Here is a 19,786-nt window from a genome sequence, read left to right as displayed (position 1 = left end):
TTTCTTTTCCCATCAATACCTCTTTCGTGTTGGTGGGAATCACAACATGGTAGGTATTTGAGAGGAAGAAGGGTGTTATATAATCAAAGAATATGGGCTTTGGAATCAGACATCTCTGGTTTCTAATTCTTCTTGGCTCCACCACTGAACAAGGTGGTTTATCTTCAGTAAATGGATCTCACTAAGTCTCTGTTTTTTCATCTGTATAATGAGAACAAGGATATCTTCATTGTTTACATAAATAATGTATATGAAATGCCATCTAGCATAGAACTTAGAATATAGTAAGTGCTCAAAATGACAGGACTTCTTATAAAAATAAAATACGGCTATGTGTATCTTCTCACTTGTAATCACTTATACACATTTTATTTCTCTTCCATTTTAAAGCCAGTCATTTTCAGGACACCATAATGACTACAGTCCCATTAGTAACTGATTTTACATCTTTTCCAAGGACCAAAAGTTTCAGAATTAAAAGAAAATATAAAGTTAGGTTTGTTTTAAGCAAAACCTGCCAGAAGAAACAATCACATTGAGGCCGAGACTAAACAGAGCACATGTCAGCTCCACAGGGAATGTTCTTGAGGAAACTGAAATCAGGATTTCTTTTTGCTATTATAGGACTTGTAAGAATGTTCACCAAAGCAATGGAAACCAGAACTCACAGTTCCTACACCTTAGAAGCTAATAGGTGCTACAAATGGGATGTGCCAAGTGTAGGCTCCTTAAGGCAGCAAAAATGTGATTGTCACTCTTTTTAATATATCTTACTTGTATCTGGTGATGGTGATAGTGACACAGTCTCTTCCGTGGTTATTTCTCAACATCACCCAGTGCTAACTCCACTTGTGTTTCCTAGGAATTCTGTGTCATGACTGTTATGAAAGAAAATTCAATTGAAATGTGGGGAAGAAAATCACAGTGAAACATTGAATGAAAACATTCACAATCAGGTGAATGCTCAAGCAGATATTAGTCTTATGTTCAATAGAATTAATTATGATGGATGTAAGATTAACTTCTACTTTGCTCTTCTGGACTGTGTAGAAGAAGTGAAAGGGAAAACTAAACCAATAACAGGTGAATTCAAACAGAAAAAATGGTATTTTTGGATGAAAGCATCTGCGTAGTTCATTTGGGCTGCTTTAATGGAATACCACAGACTGGGTGGCTTATAATTAGCGGACATTTATTTCTCACAGTTCTGGAGGCTGGTAAGTCCAAGATCAAAGCACAGGCAGATTTGGTGTCAGGTAAGGCCTACTTTCTGGTTCATAGACTTCTGCCACACCTATGGAAGGGGTGGGATTTTTTCTGGGGCCTCTTCAATAAAGGCACTAATCCCATTCTTTTTTTTTTTTTTTTTTTTTTTAAGATTTTATTTATTTATTCGACAGAGATAGAGACAGCCAGCGAGAGAGGGAACACAAGCAGGGGGAGTGGGAGAGGAAGAAGCAGGCTCATAGCAGAGGAGCCTGATGTGGGGCTCGATCCCATAATGCCGGGATCACACCCTGAGCCGAAGGCAGACGCTTAACCGCTGTGCCACCCAGGCGCCCCACTAATCCCATTCTTAAGGACTCCACCTTCATGACCTAAACACCGTCCGAAGGCCCCACCTCCAAATACCATCACATTGGGGGCTGAGTTTCAACATATTAATTTGGGGCACAAACATTCAGTCTGTTGCATTATAGTATCTGGTAGATTCAAGATATGCATAATATGCAATATACTGGATTATAAGCGCCAGTGGAGCAAGAAACTGAAATTGCTTCTTGAATATTCCAGTGCCTTACAAATGACTCCCTCTCAGTATACATTCATTTGATTTGCTTTGGCAAAGTTTAATTGAAATCAGCTTTTTGTTTATAGAATTTCTTGTTCTCTATTACACGTCATCAAAAAAATGGCAGTATCTGAATAAAATGTAGCTATAATGGCTTAGACTCTGGAAGTAGAATGTTTGGTGTCAGATTTTGGCTCTACACCTTACTAATGGTGTGACCTTGAGCAATTGTCTTTAACCTCATCATTATTCCTTTTTTTTATTTATTCAAAAGCCTATGAAAGGACAAAGGATCTATATACTATGTAGAGTTCTCTGCACAGTCCCCCTGTGCAGGAGCTGAAATATAATTGCCTTTAGGCTGATGGAGGAAAGGGGAGTTGTTTAAAAGACAGAATAAATTCATACCTAAAAATGAAATCCATGGTTAAGAAACTTATGTTGAGAAAAAATGCTAATAAAATTATGTTATAAACAGATTAGAGCATTTTATGTTTAGACCATGTATTTAGGGGGTTTTTTTAAAGAAAAAAATCAACAATGGAAGCCTAATTGAGCTAATTATTGGACTAAATTGGACTAAAAATATATGATAAAATGTTCCTTGCTTTTTAATAATACACACCAATAAACTCTGATAGTTTAGGGCACCGGCGTGGCTCAATCAGTTAAGTGTCTGCCTTAGGCTCATGTCCTGATCCCAGGATCGAGCCCTGCATCAGGCTCCCTGCTTAGCAGGGAGTCTGCTTCTCCCTCTGCCTCTGCCTCTCTCTCTGTCATGAATAAATAAATAAAATCTTAAAAAAACCCAAAAACCCAAAAAACAAAACAAAAAAACCCCAAAAATCTCTGATAGTTTAGTCCCCATTTCTGTTCTCTTCTTCCAGGAAGTTGCTGGTTAATTTGCCTCTGGGCAGGCATATTCTCCCCCTCCCGTCTTGCCCTTTCCAGTCCTTCTGGGTCTTTCTCACTGGCCTAAGGACTGTACAGATGTCAAGGCTCAGGCTTAGGCCCAGGCCTCTTCCATGCTTTCCCAGGGAACTCTTTTTTCTCATGTCCAGATTTCCTATCTGATGAGTCTCCATTGTTTGCTCAGAGTGGAATCTACCCAGTACTGGCCTCTAAGCTGTGAGCCCTCTTATCCAATGGCTACTTTTCCACTTATACCTCAGGCCCATTAGATCAAAAACTTAGCTTGTCTTCTTCTCTTAGAGTTGCTCTTCTTGTCCACTAATAGCTTCACCATTTACATAATAAAAATACTACTTAAGATAAGTGAAGGTGGTGTGTAATTTTTATTTAACTCATTTTATTTTTTTTAAGATTTTATTTATTTATTTGAGATAGAGTCAGAGAGAGAGAGAGCATAAGCAGGGAGCAGAGGGAGAGGGAGAAGCAGGCTTCCCGCTGAGCAGGGAGCCTAATGGGGGGCTCGATCCCACCCAGGGCCCTGGGATCATGACCTGAGCTGAAGGCAGACGCTTAACCGACTGAGCCACCTAGGCTTCCCCTTATTACTGGGAAAACTATACGAAACCATTTAAGCTCAGGGGATGTTTCATTAATACCTTGGATCACATTTAGTACCTACACAGATTGGCAAGGGCTTGAAAATGAAGCAAAGACTGTAACACAATTGTATCATGAGGGGAAAAAAAATCAACGAAGGAAGATATTTACAGGCTATGGAGGAACTGCATGCCCAGCTCTACTGGCATCGCAAAGTTCATGCGGGTTAGTCCCAGCCAAAAGGCACAGATCATAAAAACAATGCCAAGTAACAAGACTTCAGCATTGTTGTTTGTTTTGTTTTTCTCTCTTTAGAGTGAGGTGACTAAAGCCTAGCTATTATGAGCAAAATTACCGGGAGAGACAGATGTAATTAGGCAGGTTTAACGGCCTGCGTTAGCTGGATTTCAACACTTGGCTATTACAGCGACTGCATTGTGACACACTTTGTTTCATGAAATAAAAGCTTAGTGATAGCACTCTCAAAGAGTATCAGATATTAATAAACATTCATTTGCCCTCACACTGGCCCTTTGTATGTCCTTGGTTTGAAAATGTGGTATCATTTTTATCTAAAGCACTCATTATTCATTAATATTGATTTCAGCATTAAACATGAGTATTATCATCACTGATCACACATGAAGATTCTTATTGGTCATCGTCTTCTCCAGGAGTGGATGAGTAATCCTTTTTCGTATGATTCCAACAGTGTCTGCCTACTGACAGTGGCCACATTTGGCTCTTGGAAAGCTCTCCTCCTCAATCCCAGAAGGAGAAGAAACCAGGAGAAAGCAAGACTTTCTCACTTATCAACAATGTATTCTGAAATAGACTGTATCAGGCACCTTATCTGTAAATTACTCATCACTTAAAAATGTTGGCTTTGCGCTGGAGCTGTAATGGCCAGTAGAACCTTCTGCGATGACAGAAATGTTTTCTAACTGCTACATACAACATGGTAGCCTCTCGCCACATGTGGCTATTGAGCATTTAAGTGTGGCTAGTGGACACTGAATTTTTAATTTTACTAATTTTTAATTTAAATTAGCCACACATGGCTAATGACTACCATATTGGACAGCTTGGTATTAAAACATTTTTATTACTACTTATAATTTATTTTGTGAAATTAAATCTTGAGCAATTCCTCTTGGGGAAAATTTTACATTTTTACATTTTATATCACCGGTACTGAGTTGAGAGGAATTTTTCACGCAAAATCTTTTGACTTCTTGTGTGGAGGTACTTATCCTGAGTTATGTACCCTTTGACAGAGGGGCTGAAGTACAGGGTTAAAAGTCTAAAACTCCTTACTCTGGCAGCACTAATAGAATCTTCTGCAGTGTTTCCCAGGCGCCAGAAATTGTCACGACAGTTAGCTAAATAAATGAGAGATTCTACTTTTCTTCTAGTGAAAACTTGACTCAGGATATTAGCAATTAGATAATAGCATTTTTTTTTTTTTTAATTTTGGTCATGGTGTTCACTGACAGTGACAGAGAAAACAATGTTAGCTAGTCCTTCTCAGGTTCCTTCCAAAATGAGTTTTGAGGTGATTTACTGAAATGCTAAAATACCACAACTTAAGGTGAAAAAATACAGAATTTGGGTAGGGGAAAGTATGGCTTGCTCACATGTGTTTTCTTTCATGGTTTAAGATGGAGTCCTGACCATTGACTTGGGCTCACGTTTCCGCATCAGTGTTTCTGGAGTGATGCTCCAGTTGCCCTGACTTATGCCTCTGTTCTCACCTGATCCCTCTCTGTGGTCAAGAACAGATGTGAGACAGCAGCCACCATCCTGTGTGGCTTAGCGCTGCCAGCTGCCCTGTGCGTCAGACCTTGCTTTAACATTTGAATTGACCTGCCAAGGACAAGTGAGGGCCAATGAGGATCTTCATCCTGAGGGAGAAAGTGCTGGGTCAACCTTCCAAAACCTAGTAGGTAAACAACAATCTAAAACAGGGAGGAAATGAAAGTAATAGAAGAAAAATTGTGACCAAGTCACACTAAATTCAGATTTTATTTCAAAATAAGTTTCCAGTTTTATCATTCAGTTGGGAACAATATTTAAACAAAGATCAGAACTGAATGGGAGTTTGGATCACTGGGTTTAAGGAAACACGGTAAACGTAAGTTTTCTAGCCAGAAAGTTGAAAAATCATCACAACATTGAAGTACCCAACCAACAACCTTGAGCATTTGAGAGGCAGTCACATAAGGGAATACAACAAACATGTATTTATTTTTCTGATTTGGCAAGTAGATGTTAAAGAATGCAAACTTGAGGGCTTTTGAAACATGTTTGATATGCTATGCTTGTCTTTCTGGATTCTTTCTCAAATATAGGGCAGTGCCAGGATGTTCCCATGGTAGACAAATATCTGCGATAAATGCTGAATATTCCTTTATCATAGCCTTTATAAGGAATGTGTTTATTGTTGTTGGTTGTTTTTTTTTTTCTGAGCAGTAATAAAAATTTCAAGATTTCTCATTTTAATGCATTACATCTGGCTGTGAAGGAGCTGCTTGCCTTATATGGCAAAACTGACTTTGTAGAGTGTTCCTTTTTCTGTTACTTTGTTGATTTTTGTGGTTGTTTTAATTTAAAAGCTATTTGCATCAGTGCTTTGAAAATTCTTAAGGTCACTCGGATTCACAACAAATGCCGTTTCCTACCTGTGTGATTTTAGGTAGGATATTTTGCTTCCTAGAGCTTTGGCTTTTGAGTTTATAAATTGAGTATTATAGTAGATACATGGCAGAATTGTTGTGTATTTTATTATTTTTATTTTATATTTTTATTCTTTAAGTTTTTGTTTAAATTCCAGTTTGTTAACACACAGTGTAATATTAGTTGCAGGTGTACAATTTAGTGATTCGACACTTAACATGCAGCACCCAGGGCTCATCACAAGTACCCTCCTTAATCCCCTTCACCTATTTCACCCATCCCCCACCCACCTCCCCTCTGGTAGCCATCAGTTTGCTGTGCATTTTAAAAGAATTAAGAGATAGCCGACCTGGTCCGTGCAATTACTCAGTAGATTTATGAAATTTAGCTGTGTTCTCTACACTCACTCCCACCCACCCTGGCTGGCTGATTTCCCTAACTACAGCACTCTATGGCCAGTGTTTTGTGTCAAATTAAGTTTTACCTTTATGCCCCCAATGCTCATTTGTTTTCTACTTCATGTTAGTGGTATCAGATCTAAATTTTTTATGTCTACTATCACATAGACCCCAGAATTCCTAGTGCACCTTTCCTTCCCGCAATGCACATGGCAAATTCTAACTGAAATAGTTGGAAATGGATGAGCAGTGTTTGATGGGTATCAAAGTAGTTGCTTCATAAGTAACTACTTAGGACTTGATACTACTTAAAATGCTCTTGATGTTTTCCTGTTAAGTATGAATATTCTGAGAGATTTACGAGTTTTATCATAGCTCACTACTGAAGCATATATATTATACTTGTAGATAAGTATATATATAATTATATAATATATAAATTAATATGTGTATATTTAATAAATTATATTGTTAAATTTATATATGTGTATTTGTGTGTGTGTGTGTGTGTATGTGTGTGTATGTATATATATAAAACTGATGGTTAAGGAAAAAGGTACCATAGAAGTTATTTATCTGATCGGGAAATTGAGGATTTCAATTGCTTTTTATAAATGTAGACTTAAAAAGATTTTTTATATATATAATGTATCATAATAATTATATATGTTATATGTATTTACATACATTTTTATACATGTATATATAATTATGATCCATTTGGTATATATATATACACATAGATATGATTCTAGCACACACAGTTTTGAATATTTAACAGCTGCAACCCTTGATTATTTTGAATTTCAGTTTTGTCATTTGGAGAGATGAAAGATTAAGTAGTAGGTTAAGCTGTCAGGCTGTCAGACAGGACATCTGTGACTGTTTGATAAACCCTGAATGCCTGAACGGATCAAGTGCAGAAGTTCAAGGGTAAAAGTGTGATATTTCGGAAAGAACATTGTCCCACTCTGAAGGAATATTTCAAAATATTGATTTACAAAGTATCCTCTTTGTGAAGACTCTCTTTCTGCAGGGGTCAAAATAAACAAAGTGAACAATATGAACATGCTTTTAAAATTGTCTTGATTGACTGCTTTCAGAGAGCCCCCATTTGTGTCTGGAGGAATTTGAACAGCTCCTTTGCAGTTTATTAGGTTCATTAAAAACTACCTGCCTCACTTAGGGAGCACCAGCTGGCCTGGCCATGCATGGGGCTGGGCCCTGTATGTATATACAATATCTCTAATAAGATAGGCTTCAAGTGGCAACCACTGGCTTAGAATTCCTTTTTTTCTGTATGAATTATTAAAAAGAACATGTTCAAATTTATATTTTAATTTGATTTTCAAAAATGCAAACTTTTGAAGTGAATGTACCTTAGTCTGTCACATAATCTTTATTAACAAATACTCTATTAAACAAATAGTTTACTCCTATAGTTTTCCAAATTCACGTTTGTACTTTTGTGAATATATAGCTGTCTTGTGACTAGACCAAAGTAATATTTAATGTTTGCTCTATAGTTCAATTCTAAATTCGAAATATGAACTAGCAGAAATAAACAATAAAAAAGCGGACAGAGAAATTGTGTGAGCTTTAATGGTTATCTTATTTACTGTATTTACTTAAATTATTCAGTACTTTAGTGTCTAACATTCTATCCTCAATGAATGTTTTTATTTGCTGACTTTCATGGTATATTAGAATTAGGTATAGAGAGATATTAACTGCTCTGAAATCAGAATAATTTGATTTGTTAAACCTGTGTCTCTTAAAATCGCAGAGGCTATGAAAAAGGTGGTACTAGACATGTAGGCAGGGTTTCAAACATAAAAGGTATGAATTTACAATTTTTTTCAGTCTCCACTCATGGAGGCTTCAAAATGCTTTCCTCAAATTAAGAATACCAATACTTCGGGAAGTGTGACATTCCAATGAACGAAGTGACATGTGGGTAAACAATAACAACAAAGCTCTTCTTTAACGGATAGAAATGCCTGTAAATTCATTATGTATTTTGTGCTTATTATTTTTAAGTTCATTTTACAATAAAGAAAATAGTAATAAACATATATTTGTATCCTAAATGCAGTAGTTTCTATTTAAAAAATGAGGAAATGAAGTAGCTGTTTTCTCACGAAGAATATTTTCATCTGCTTTACAAATGAAATATGTTTTATTTGCTGATTTTGATTTTGTGCTCTTTGCAAATAATATGCTTGCTGAGCATGTACAGATTGGTGCAAGGAAATATTTCAGGATGTATGCAAATTTTAAAAGTAAAAATGTTAGTCACAGGTAATTTTTAAGAGGGAGCTTCAATTTTATAGCTCAATATCAGCGGTCTGGATTTTGCGGCAAGTATCTGTTTTAGAATAAAGCAATTCAACATTTCACGTAGACTCGTGAATAGTTATACCCTGCTGTCCAAGTACTGCAAGTGAACTCAGACTTTATCAGAGACCATCTTCTCTGAGGAATGAGGCATACAGGATTGGGCAGAGGGAAAAGTTGAACTGTGATGCGGTCACAGCGGAGGCCTCAGTCTATCCTAGGTCTTATGAGGAGGTCTAGAGCAGAAACAGTCGTCCTTCCTTGAGGCAAAAAGGAGAAGCCATGACAGCCCTGTATTCATCACTCATTGCTCTCTGGAAGAGTTTGAACTTGGGTGAGGCAGCACCCTCGGACCCAAGGCAATGTGTGTGTAGAATCCCAGGTGTGAGTCATGGGCTACCAGCTCTTCCAGGAGCTGGGGAAGGGGGCTGTGGAAGCACACCTCAGCATCCATTACACCTGTATTTGCATAGCCAGTAGCAAAAAAGTATGTGGTCACATGTGCTCTGCTTTCCAACCACCTTTTTGGTTCATCTCTTCAAATAGGTAAGAAGAGATGGGCTCAAATAGTTTGCGTAGGTTCCCCAAATTTTATGACTCCTCCTTGTTATTTTGTATCCCTTACTAAGGAAAACCCAGTGGCAATGATTGAGAGAAGGTCTGGAGCTGCATATATAAGTGTAAATGAAATACATATCTTGGAGGAAGAGAGGTGGGAATTTATCAAACAATCAACTTTGTGCCTCTCATTGCGCTGGATAAAATAAATAAGTAAGCTTGAGCTATCTCTTCAGCATTTTTGGTCATTTGGAACCAGAGGGGGACTTATAAATGAGATAATTACAGAATATGTTCCTGCTGAATTGCATTCTTTTAATTACAAGAATGGAACGTTTCAGTGGAAACTATATTAACAACCAAAGTTTTCCAACTTATTTTTTCTCCATAGCATTATATCAGCCCTTACCTAATATCTGATATTTTAGGCTCAAACAAGGTAATGGATATATATATGAACACCTTCTGCAAAGTGTCATGTGTGACACAGATCAAAGTAATACAAAATTATTTATTAAAACTCCCTATTATTTGTGCTCATGTTAAACCGTATCATTGATTTCCACCCAGACATATTTTACTTTGAGTTTTCTAAAAACATACTGGCCAAAATTTATTTTGGTTCTTTAACTTTTTGTCAAAAGAAATTTTTAGTAATACTAAACTCAAGACAGATCTATCACCAAAGTTTTATGGATGCTCTCTCTAAGAAAGTTTAGACACCCACACTCAATATACTAACAGGTGGACAATAAAATACATTTATGGTGTGCTCTGGTGAATGTAGACTTGTTATTTTTTTGCTTTTATCTATGTTTGTTTTAACATCTGCCCTCTATTTTCTGACTTGTACTACTTTTTATTTTAATTGGTTTGCTGATTCAAACGTGCTGCTGTTGGCCTTGTTGTTGTTAAGGAATATTTTAAAAGGGAAGTGAAAAGAGTGGGGAAAATACTGGTTTTGTAAATTTGGCTCCAGCTGATTTTATACCTGGAAACAGGAGAGTTAATGGGTTTTTTGTAGGGTTAATTACATCTTGTGCTGATGGCTTCCGTTGTAAGCATTAAGTCACCCACCTTATTAGCAGATCTACTGGCCTAGTAGGGTTAGATTTGCCATTGGGAAATCATTTTTAGAATGTTTACCTTGTATTCAGGTAACTGATTGAGGGCAGGATGATGGTTGTGTCCAGTTGACCAGAGAGTTGATTGTGAGATTTTTAAAGATTATCCCTATGGGTCTCACTCTACTTTGTTTTGAAAACAAAATGGCAGGCAAGCGAGTGGCACAGACATGAGCCTCTCTCTCTCTTCTGTCTCTTAGAGTTCTTTTCCATGAGAAAGGAAAAATCCCACTGTATTTTGTTTTCCTAATGCTTCTTGGATTTTCACCAGCAGGTTTTTACAGTCTGTTGCTTGCCTCTCAGATTAGAAGAATGCTGGCATATTTTAACGGTTTCCTAGGATTCAAACAGCCTTTAATTAACAGCAAATTGATGTTTTGGAATGTTACCAAAATATGGGAGACTGAACACTGAGATGGGCTTCTTTCCTTCCAGCTTCTGAGTGCGTGGAGTCCTATAATGGGGAGTGGGGAGAGGAGTGGGGGTGCTTTGTTGCAAACAGCTGGTTGCCTACTAGTGTGCAAAGGGTGTCTTTGTTGGCATAATATTCCCACTGCTTGCTCATTGGTGGCCTTCTAAATTCCACCTACTCATGACTGGGAAGAAGGTAGGTAGCCATCGAATGCTCAAAGCTGCCGGGGTGCTGAACAGTCCAGAGATTGTTTGATTTGTAGCTGGGTTCACTTGTTTTAATCCTCCAGTTGCCAGGGCAGTAAGGTATGGCTGCCTGTCTTTGTGGTTAAGTTTCTTTTCCATGCCAAGTTCATGTCATCTTGCTGCCAGAGTTTTGGATGTGGTAGAAAAGAGCAGTTCTGTAAAATAATCTCTTAGACTCGATGCATGTTTCGAGTAGAAGGTCGTTTTCAAAGAGGGATGGGAGTTCAACGGAGGGGTTTTCCTTTTGAATCAAGGGATCTTAGTGAAAGATTTGTTGCTGATCCAATCTAGAGCTTTAGGGCAGAAAGGAAGGATAGATTGTGGAGTATGGAATGTTTGAAATGGTAACTGTTACTTGCACAACTGTACAGTTATTATCTGAGGAGGGAAAAGGAGCAGCTTAACTAGCTCCCTCTGCCTAATGGCAGATCCGCTCATTGGCCACTTCCTAGCTGAGGCCGCTACACTCCCTGTCTTGTTTTTTCCAGTGACCCACAAATCTGGCCTTTGGGGCTCAAAAGACACCTTGATTTTTTTTTTTTTTCCTGTTTTGTTTTTGTTTTTAACATGCATAATATGGCTGATTGCTCCCTTTGCTCTCCTCTCTGTAGGTGGTACATGCCAGAGCCCTGCTCTCCCAGCCCTGGTCCGTCCACCAGCCCCTCCTCTGCAACCTTCGCTGGATATCAAACCCTTTCTTCCCTTTCCTCTGGACACTGCAGCAGCAGTCAACCTCTTCCCCAATTTTAATGCGGTAAGTTCCCAGGTCACATTTGCATATGGCAGAGTGGTAAGTGCCAGGAGTACTTTGTTGTTGTTGCTATTGTTGCTTTTCTTTTTTTGAAAGAAAGGATTATTTTAGTTTTGTCCAATTAATGCTCACATAAAATGTTTTGTTAGTTCTCAGAGGAGAGTCTGCTGCAGGGTCCTTTCAATACAGTATTTGAGGTCATAGGGTTCCTTTTTTTATAACTGAGCCTATGGGACTTGTTATGAACAATAAATTCATTTGGCCACAAGGTTGTAACCTTGGTGCAGAATAGAAAGAGAAGTTGACCCAATAGAAATAAGAATAGTCCTGATGTGCCAGGGGGGAGTTGATCACTACCTCTATTTTGCTGTTATCATTTATTCCATGGATTGTCTGAAAGCCACGAGGTAGCTGGTGGCCTGGTTATGTAAGGTCCCTGGAGCCAGGCTCCTTCAAGGGAAAATGAAAAGAGATTTAATCCAGCTAGGTTGGTCTTGAGTTCATGTCTCCCGTTTAGTGTCTTTCTGGGTGGTACTAACGATATTTTGTTGAAATATATCTGCATTAAAACTTAATGCATTTGTTAAAGAGAACATTAGAATTCAAGTAGATGTCTAAAAACTTAAACGTGTTTTTTCTATCTGGGTTGTACACTTTAATTTTCAAATCTGTTGCTTGTTTTCTTGTTAGTAAAGAGGACCTCAGTAATCATTATAGTGATGCATTCCATTTGCAGAGCACTTTTCCTCCTTAACTTAAAGCAACTCAGCATTCTGGTGGAAGGAGGGTTTCCTTTGTTTGTTTTACTTGTTTTGTTTTCCCTTCCTACCCTGTCACAGTTGCTCAGGTTAAGTATTTCTTAAATTACTTTGTTTTGGGGGCTCTGTTAATGGCCTTCTCAACACAAGTTCAATTACTTACTTGCTTCTATTTTTACTCTTAGCATGTCTTTGTAAGTTGACAGATTCCTCATATTCATCATCATCTCTTTTTGTACAAGCCGTGAGAGTATTCTTAGGATGAAAATAGAAATAAGGGTTGAAAAGGTTAGAAACCCGTGACTATTTTTTTCCTAATATCATCTGATTCAGATTTCAGCAGTTTGTCATAATGGAGGTCTGAGCTTATCAATGACAGGATGTGTCAACACAACCAAAGCAAAGAGGTCACTGAATGCCCAGTGATCTAAATAATACAGATTTCTTATTGCAACATCTTGCTCCCATGATGGAGTTTAAAAAATCTTCCCACAATTAGATCATTCTCTTTCAGGAGACAGAAGTGGGTCTTATTTTCTTTAAAAATACTTGGTCATGGGGACTCTGCGCGTGCCGGTGAGATGGTACCGTTATATGCTAGTCCTCGCTAAAGGGCACTTTGCTCTTTTAGGGGTGAGGGGTTTTCTACGGGAATCTTATTCTGAAATTGATGGAGCGTAAATGGAGGAGTATCAAGATCACATTTCCAAAGTAAAGGTTTCTAATCCTAGGCATCTCAATAAGAGTAGAGAAAAAATTGCTCAGCATCAAATTCTCGGATTTTTAAATGACCACACTAAAGTCCCTTGGGTTCCCTGTCTCTGCTGTTCTGTTAAGTGGCTTCCTGGCACAGTCTTGCTTCCCAGACACCCAGAGGTGGTCATCAAAGTGCGTCACCTGGCCTCTAAGACCACTTGGCATCCCGCCTGTCAGTTAGGTCTCATGTCGGCTTTAGAGCAACTGAAGTGAAATTCCTGGAAGGCTCCAAAAGCTAAGTTCTAAACTTTCAATTTGCCATTTGAGAACCATTAAAAGCAAAATGATTTATTTGACGAGTATTGTTTGTCGTAAAAAACAAAGATGAGTGATTTGCTGAGCTATTTGACACTCAGCAAGTCTCTTTATCCTCTTTGCTACTATTTACCCCTCTTTAAAATAAAGGGAGTGGACCTAATATCTCTTCCTTTGGGGTTTATTTCTTTCAAATATTTGAGCTTTTGTGGGCAAAGACAGCACTGTGTGATGGTCAAGCTGGACCCTGCAAGTAGACTGACTATGTTCAAATCTCCAAGTTGCTGATTATCATCAGTATGACTTGGGCGAGTGATGTAACTCCCATGTATCTCGATATCTTCATCTGTAAAATGGGACTCATAGTTAACCTACTTCCTAGGCATGAGGCAATGCTTGTGTGTGTGAGATAGTATAAAACAGCACTCAACACACAGCAAGCACTATTTGAGTGAAAGCCATGCATAACCTGTAAACTCTTCTTTTTTTTTTTGAATGCAGCAACTCATTGACTGATAGCAAAAGTTTGACTTGCTTTTTTTCCTCTATGATGAATTTTGACTTACGTTTGTATTTGTTCCATTTAAATAAGGGGACCTTCTGTTGCTACGCATATGATTTCCTTTCAGTGCTAGTCAGGCTGCAGCAATCCAGGATTAAGCCACTCCTTGTTTCACACTGAGGGAGAATGGTGGCAAAGCCCATAATCAGGTGGCTTTGGACTCAGAGTTAGAGTATAGAGCATTTCTCTAAATAATAGCCTGACTTCTCGATTTTGTAGCAGGTGTGAATCTCAATCCACGAATTCAGGGTATATGAAGCATAATTTTTTATTGCTATAAATTAATTTTATTCTTGATTCAAAAGTCCATTTTGTGGTGAAGGGAAATGCAGTTTAATTCTGTTTCAGGTTGTGCTGAGATTGTGGAATCTAACAGGCTATCCATCCAGCTCTTGGTGGGAAACTCCCTCTGTTCACTAAGTTGTTTATCTACAAAGACATTTATAGATGGTCAGCACCTGGTTAGCATGGCTTTTTAAGCCCCCCCGCTCCCAACTTTAAGACACACAAACTTTGCAAGGCTGTTGGTGGTCCCTTCTGCGTAGATGTGCCAAACTGCTATTATCTCTTTGCCAAGAAAATGTTGAACCATCTGCCACCAAACAACCTTCCCACATGACGCAAGTTCATGACAATCACAGACTGACTGCCTGTTATACTCCTCCATTGATGATATGTGTATGTTGTCATTGGTCTGTTGGGTGTAGGGTGTGGCACAATGGTGAAGGAAAGAAAAATAAGTAAAATCATGAAAACATAAGTGGACATCCCTGATTATTATCCTTCCACAAGAGCATAAGCCACTGGGTTTGGATGTTAGTCAAGTAGAATAATGAAACATCTGTAAAAATATTCATAGTTAGAAGGAAAAGGAAAACAGGTGGTGATACGGCTTGGATATGCTTATAAAAGAGGACATTTGATAAAAGCATTCGGATCCCTTGGTCTACTCAAAGTCACTTTTTAAAGATTAACAACAGAAACTGTTCTCTTGACCTAAGAATGTTGTATCCTGGTCGTTTCAGTAGCTTTCAGACAAGAGAAAGCTTTCCTTGAATTCCTCATGTACCCCCTACCCTGCCCCTCAATCTCTTAAGACATTGGAGTTTCAGTGCTTAAGACCATTCTGATCCCATTCTGCATCAGCATTTCTCAAAAGGAACCAATCCTGGAAGCAGGTAGATGATGTTTAGGAAGGAAATATTAGAAAGTGTTATGAGCTTGGTCCATTCAATCAATTGCTGTTAATTAAGCATCACTATGTGGCAGAAATAGTGATAACAAAAATTATATTGTGAAGTCTGCCCTGAAGTAATTCAATTTATAAAGGAAGCTGAAAAAAATATTTGTAAATATGGGTGCTTTTATGAGGAAAGATGTATAGGGTAGAATGGCAGGTTGGGGACAAGAGTGGATCTCTGTGTGGTTGGCTTAGTGGGGGTTTGGTGAGAAAAATAGAAACTATTCTAGGCATGCAAACAGGAAGAACTTACAAGGATTTAGGTGCTTACAAAGCCTTTGGAGGTGTTGTGCAGGCACACAAAGGTCAGAGAAGGCTATTGTTGGCTCTCGATTTTTGTGCTTACTTTCATGGAATCAGGAAGTTGCAGAAATACAAGATGCTCAGTAATCCCAGTTACTTTCATCCAAATCCCATGAAATGCCTCTCTTTATGGGATCCATGCCTGAATACTGCTGGCAGAGACCCGTGGGAATGTAACCCTGGGGCTTCCAGTCCTTGTGATGTAAGGGAGAGAACAGAAGAGGGAAGGCGGTGCTGAATTGCCAACAGACTTGACCTGATGGCAGAATGGAAAGGTTTATGCATAATCAGAAAACCTGAGCATGTTTGCAATCATGGACAAGAGGCTAAATCTTGTAAAATGAGAAAGACTAAATTTCTCTTAGGTTTGTGATCAGAGGGATAGCTGACTTTTAAAATGTTGGGAAATTGAAGCTGAAAAGTGGTTTGGGTAACTTAGGATATTGTTTAGAATGGGAGCTGATCATCAAAAAATGGTTGTACTCCTTGACAATTTTCTTCTTGGGTCTCAGAGTTTCCCCTTTGTTTTTCACTTCTCTAACATATTTTCTTCATATCCTCATTGTAGTTATGACAATAATGAACCTTTAAAATTTTGTTGAAAATGTACAACTGTGGGGGAATGTGTTCATGGCAACTGACTGTAAGCCTGATCTTATGCCCCGCCCCTTCCATGGCTATGGTTCCCGTTGGCATGAAGGTTAAATGAGCAAACTGACCTAATGCACCTGCATATGCCAGCTTCCCAGTAAATATTGAGGTCTTCCTTCTTCCAGGAAATGCACGAAAAAGAATAAGGTCACATAGAGGGCCCAAAGGCAGAAAGATGGGCAAATAAAGGAGATTAACTATTTGCTTTTAGTTAGCCTGGGCCAATATTCTTTTTCTTTTTCTTTTTTTTTTTTTTACATTTATTTATTTTCAGTAATCTCTACACCTAACATGGGGCTCAAACTCATGACCCCGAGATCAAGAGTTACATGCTCTTCTGACTGAGGCATCCGGTGCCCCCTATTCTTTAACACTCAAAAAAAGTAAATCAGTATGGAAATACTGACTCTGTGTTACTCCTCTGTATGATATGATTTCATTAGGGGAGAGGGAGCCAAGGGGGGAGGATGAGAGGGGGAAAGAGATACTGAGAAAGAGAGATCAGATCTTAGCATCCAGCTCCACTCCAAGTCCTCCTATTTCTCAAAAACAACAGCTACCCTAGACACTTGAGTGTGGTGTTAGTTTGAGTTCAGAAGAGTTGCCAGTTGCAGGGAGGGGGACAAGAAGGTGAAATTTATGTGATTTATAGCAGCACTTCTCATACTTTACGGTACATGTGAATCACTGGGGGAATCATGTTAAAATGCAGATTCTGATTTAGTTGTTCAGGTTTGGGACCTTAGATTTTTAATATCTGTGGGTATTGGGAGGGGAAGCCAGGGGAATGATTAAATACACTGGACAATTCTTACTCTCCTGGAGCATATTTCTTCATTCATTCAACAAAAGTTTATTGAGGACTGACCATGTGCCAGGCCCTTCAGAATCAGCAGTAAATCTAACAGGCTAAATTTCTGTCATGGTGGAACTTACTTTCTGTAGTTTGCGTAGTGGGGTGTCAGGGAAGTTTGAAGTATTGGAAGCTACAGCTGCATGTCCAGCATGGTCCTTCTGTGGTTGGGTTTCATCTCAGAAATACTGTGAGCCTTGCTTGTAGGATGACATTGTGTAGGACGTTGGCTACAGCTGCCATTTATTAAATGCTTATTATGTGCCAGGTATCTGACACTATTACCTGCCTCTCGACTGGCTGAAAGCAAAAATTTTCTTTGGAAGTTTAAAGCTTTTATGTGTGTCAGGGTCTCAAAATTGTTGGTGAGAAAAGCACATGACTGAGTTTTTTACTCACTTACTCATTCAATAATTTATTCATTCTACAAACTTTTGAGTCCCACTGAATAATTCTATATATTGAGACATGGGCCTCTTGAAAATAATAGCTCTATATCAAAGGCATCTTTTATAAAGATAACCCAAATAAATATAATGGAGAGTATGAGGAAGGAGATGTAATTAATCTCTTCTGCATTGATTTGCTTATTGGACATTTACTAAGCACTGTCTATATGTCTGATACTATAGCAGACCATAGAAATACAAAAAGAAGAAGGAGGAAGAGGAAAAAGAAGAAAGAGGAGAGGAGGAGGAGAAAGAAGGAAGGCGAAGCAGAGGGGGTGAGGGGGAGCTGAAAAAGGAGGAATTGTCCTTGTATCTATGGTATTGAAATAAGTTGATTAGTCACTTCTTAAAACACTCTTCTATCAGCTACTGGTAAACAGCTAGATGTTAAAACACTGCATTAGGCAGTAAGCTTCAGGCAAGCAGGAACCCTATCCATATGATTTGCTTCATTTGTTGAAAAAATGGGGTGGAGAAGTTAAATCATTCTATAAAGGACTCTGTAATTAAATGCTTAAATAAAGTCCTTTGAAAGTAAATGCTCCCTGAGTTCAAGGGAAGGTGAGATCACTTGGAGGTGGCCAAGGAAAGCTATATGGTAAAGGTTAAGGCTTAATTTGGGAACTGAGATCAGTTCCATATTTATCTTGTTCGGTAAAGTAACCATAGCACAGAGCCTGGAACATTGCAAAGACTCAACGCATATTCTAGAATGAGTGAGTGGAGGATAGATGGATGCGTGGATGGATAGACAGACAGACAGACAGATGATAGGGAAAATGCATGATAGATGATGGAAGAGAAATAACCATTATAGTTGTGCAATAAGAAACATAATTGACAGAGATGTCTCAATACTTAAAAAAAATCTAAGTAGTCACTGTTTTCATATATTAGATTATTTCCATCTAACCAAAGTTATTAATTTAAGCAATTATTAGGAAACATAAGCAAGCATAACATCAAACCATCCCCTTAATTTACATCAGTAATTTTTTGTTGGCTCATGCGTTTGTTTACTCTCGTTATATAAAAGAACAGTGATGTTAAAATCACAGTGGTTATTTATTGAATGTCCTCTAAAATCAGTATTTTATAATATTCATCAACTATTTCATGTGAATTCAGAAGGACTCTTACCATAAAATATTGGTGAGGTACTTCATGACTCTAAAAGGGCAACATTATGTGTGTGTACCATATATTCTACAGCCGTAGCTTAAATATGCATTTATAATAGCATAATAGGTGAAGGACAAGAATCCAGAACCCTAAATAGGAAATATCAGATTCGAGTTCTTGCTATCTTCAGACATATACCCTTCCGGACCTTCATTTCCTCCATCTTTAAAATGGAAATACTACCATGTTTATTGGCACACTGGGTCTCCTTTCCTTTCAAAACCTATTCTTTACTCTTGCTTTCCTCTGTGTTCTATATTTTGTTAACTGCTCCAGCTACGGAGACGCCTCCCTCCCTCAGCCAGTGTAGGAGTTAGAGAAACAATAGTTCAGCACACTTGCACTTGGTTTTTGAAGAGATATTAATTAAATCCAGCTCGTATGTTAGTAACCGCTCTTACTAAATGTTTACAATTGCTGCTGTCACTAAAATACGTAGGCAGCCAGCTGGAAATTATGGGTAGAAAAAAATAAGACTGTCTTTCTTAGTCACAACGGGTAGAGGGTGTGGAAATTTTTCAGGTGAAAAATGCCATAGTAAATATAATATTGATTGCTAAGTTTCTTGTCCTTTGAAGACAGAGGTAGCAGATTGCTAGCTAGCTCTGTGCATTAAGTGTGTCATATTTGTGTAGCAAAAGCCTCTTAAGAAACATCTCCTTATGAAGTCTTCTTTCATTATATGTTTTCACACTGAAACAAATACATAAGCTTGTTTGCCGCACCCCATAGCTTCCTGTGAAGCCAAAAGCTGTAAAAGTCAAGCCTACTTATAAAGACTCCAAAACACAAAATGGCTTAAATATAGAATATCTCAGCTTGAAAGTAAAAGGCTAATAAACAAATGCACAACACGCAAATATTTTTTCTATTTTAATACTTGTTTACTCTTTGAGGAGGTAACACATTTTCCTGGGATTCAAAATGTAAAAAGAACAGCAAAAAGTTTCCTTTACTGTTCTTCCCTTGCCACTC

General features: G+C 38.2%; 1 protein-coding gene across 3 annotated transcripts in view; it reads left to right on the top strand.

Annotated features, from left to right (window-relative positions):
• Window positions 1-19,786, top strand: part of ZNF385D (zinc finger protein 385D) — an 855,124-nt gene that overhangs the window by 631,298 nt on the left and 204,040 nt on the right. For all 3 annotated transcript variants that reach the window (XM_026496932.4, XM_057315888.1, XM_057315889.1), the window contains one exon: window positions 11,663-11,805. In XM_026496932.4, coding sequence (XP_026352717.1) covers window positions 11,663-11,805 — 143 coding nt within the window. The remainder of the gene's footprint in view (window positions 1-11,662; window positions 11,806-19,786) is intronic.

The sequence above is a fragment of the Ursus arctos genome, unplaced genomic scaffold (assembly GCF_023065955.2).
Source record: "Ursus arctos isolate Adak ecotype North America unplaced genomic scaffold, UrsArc2.0 scaffold_20, whole genome shotgun sequence".
In the NCBI taxonomy this organism is placed as follows: Eukaryota; Metazoa; Chordata; class Mammalia; order Carnivora; family Ursidae; genus Ursus; species Ursus arctos.
This window is presented reverse-complemented; position numbering and strand designations above follow the sequence as displayed.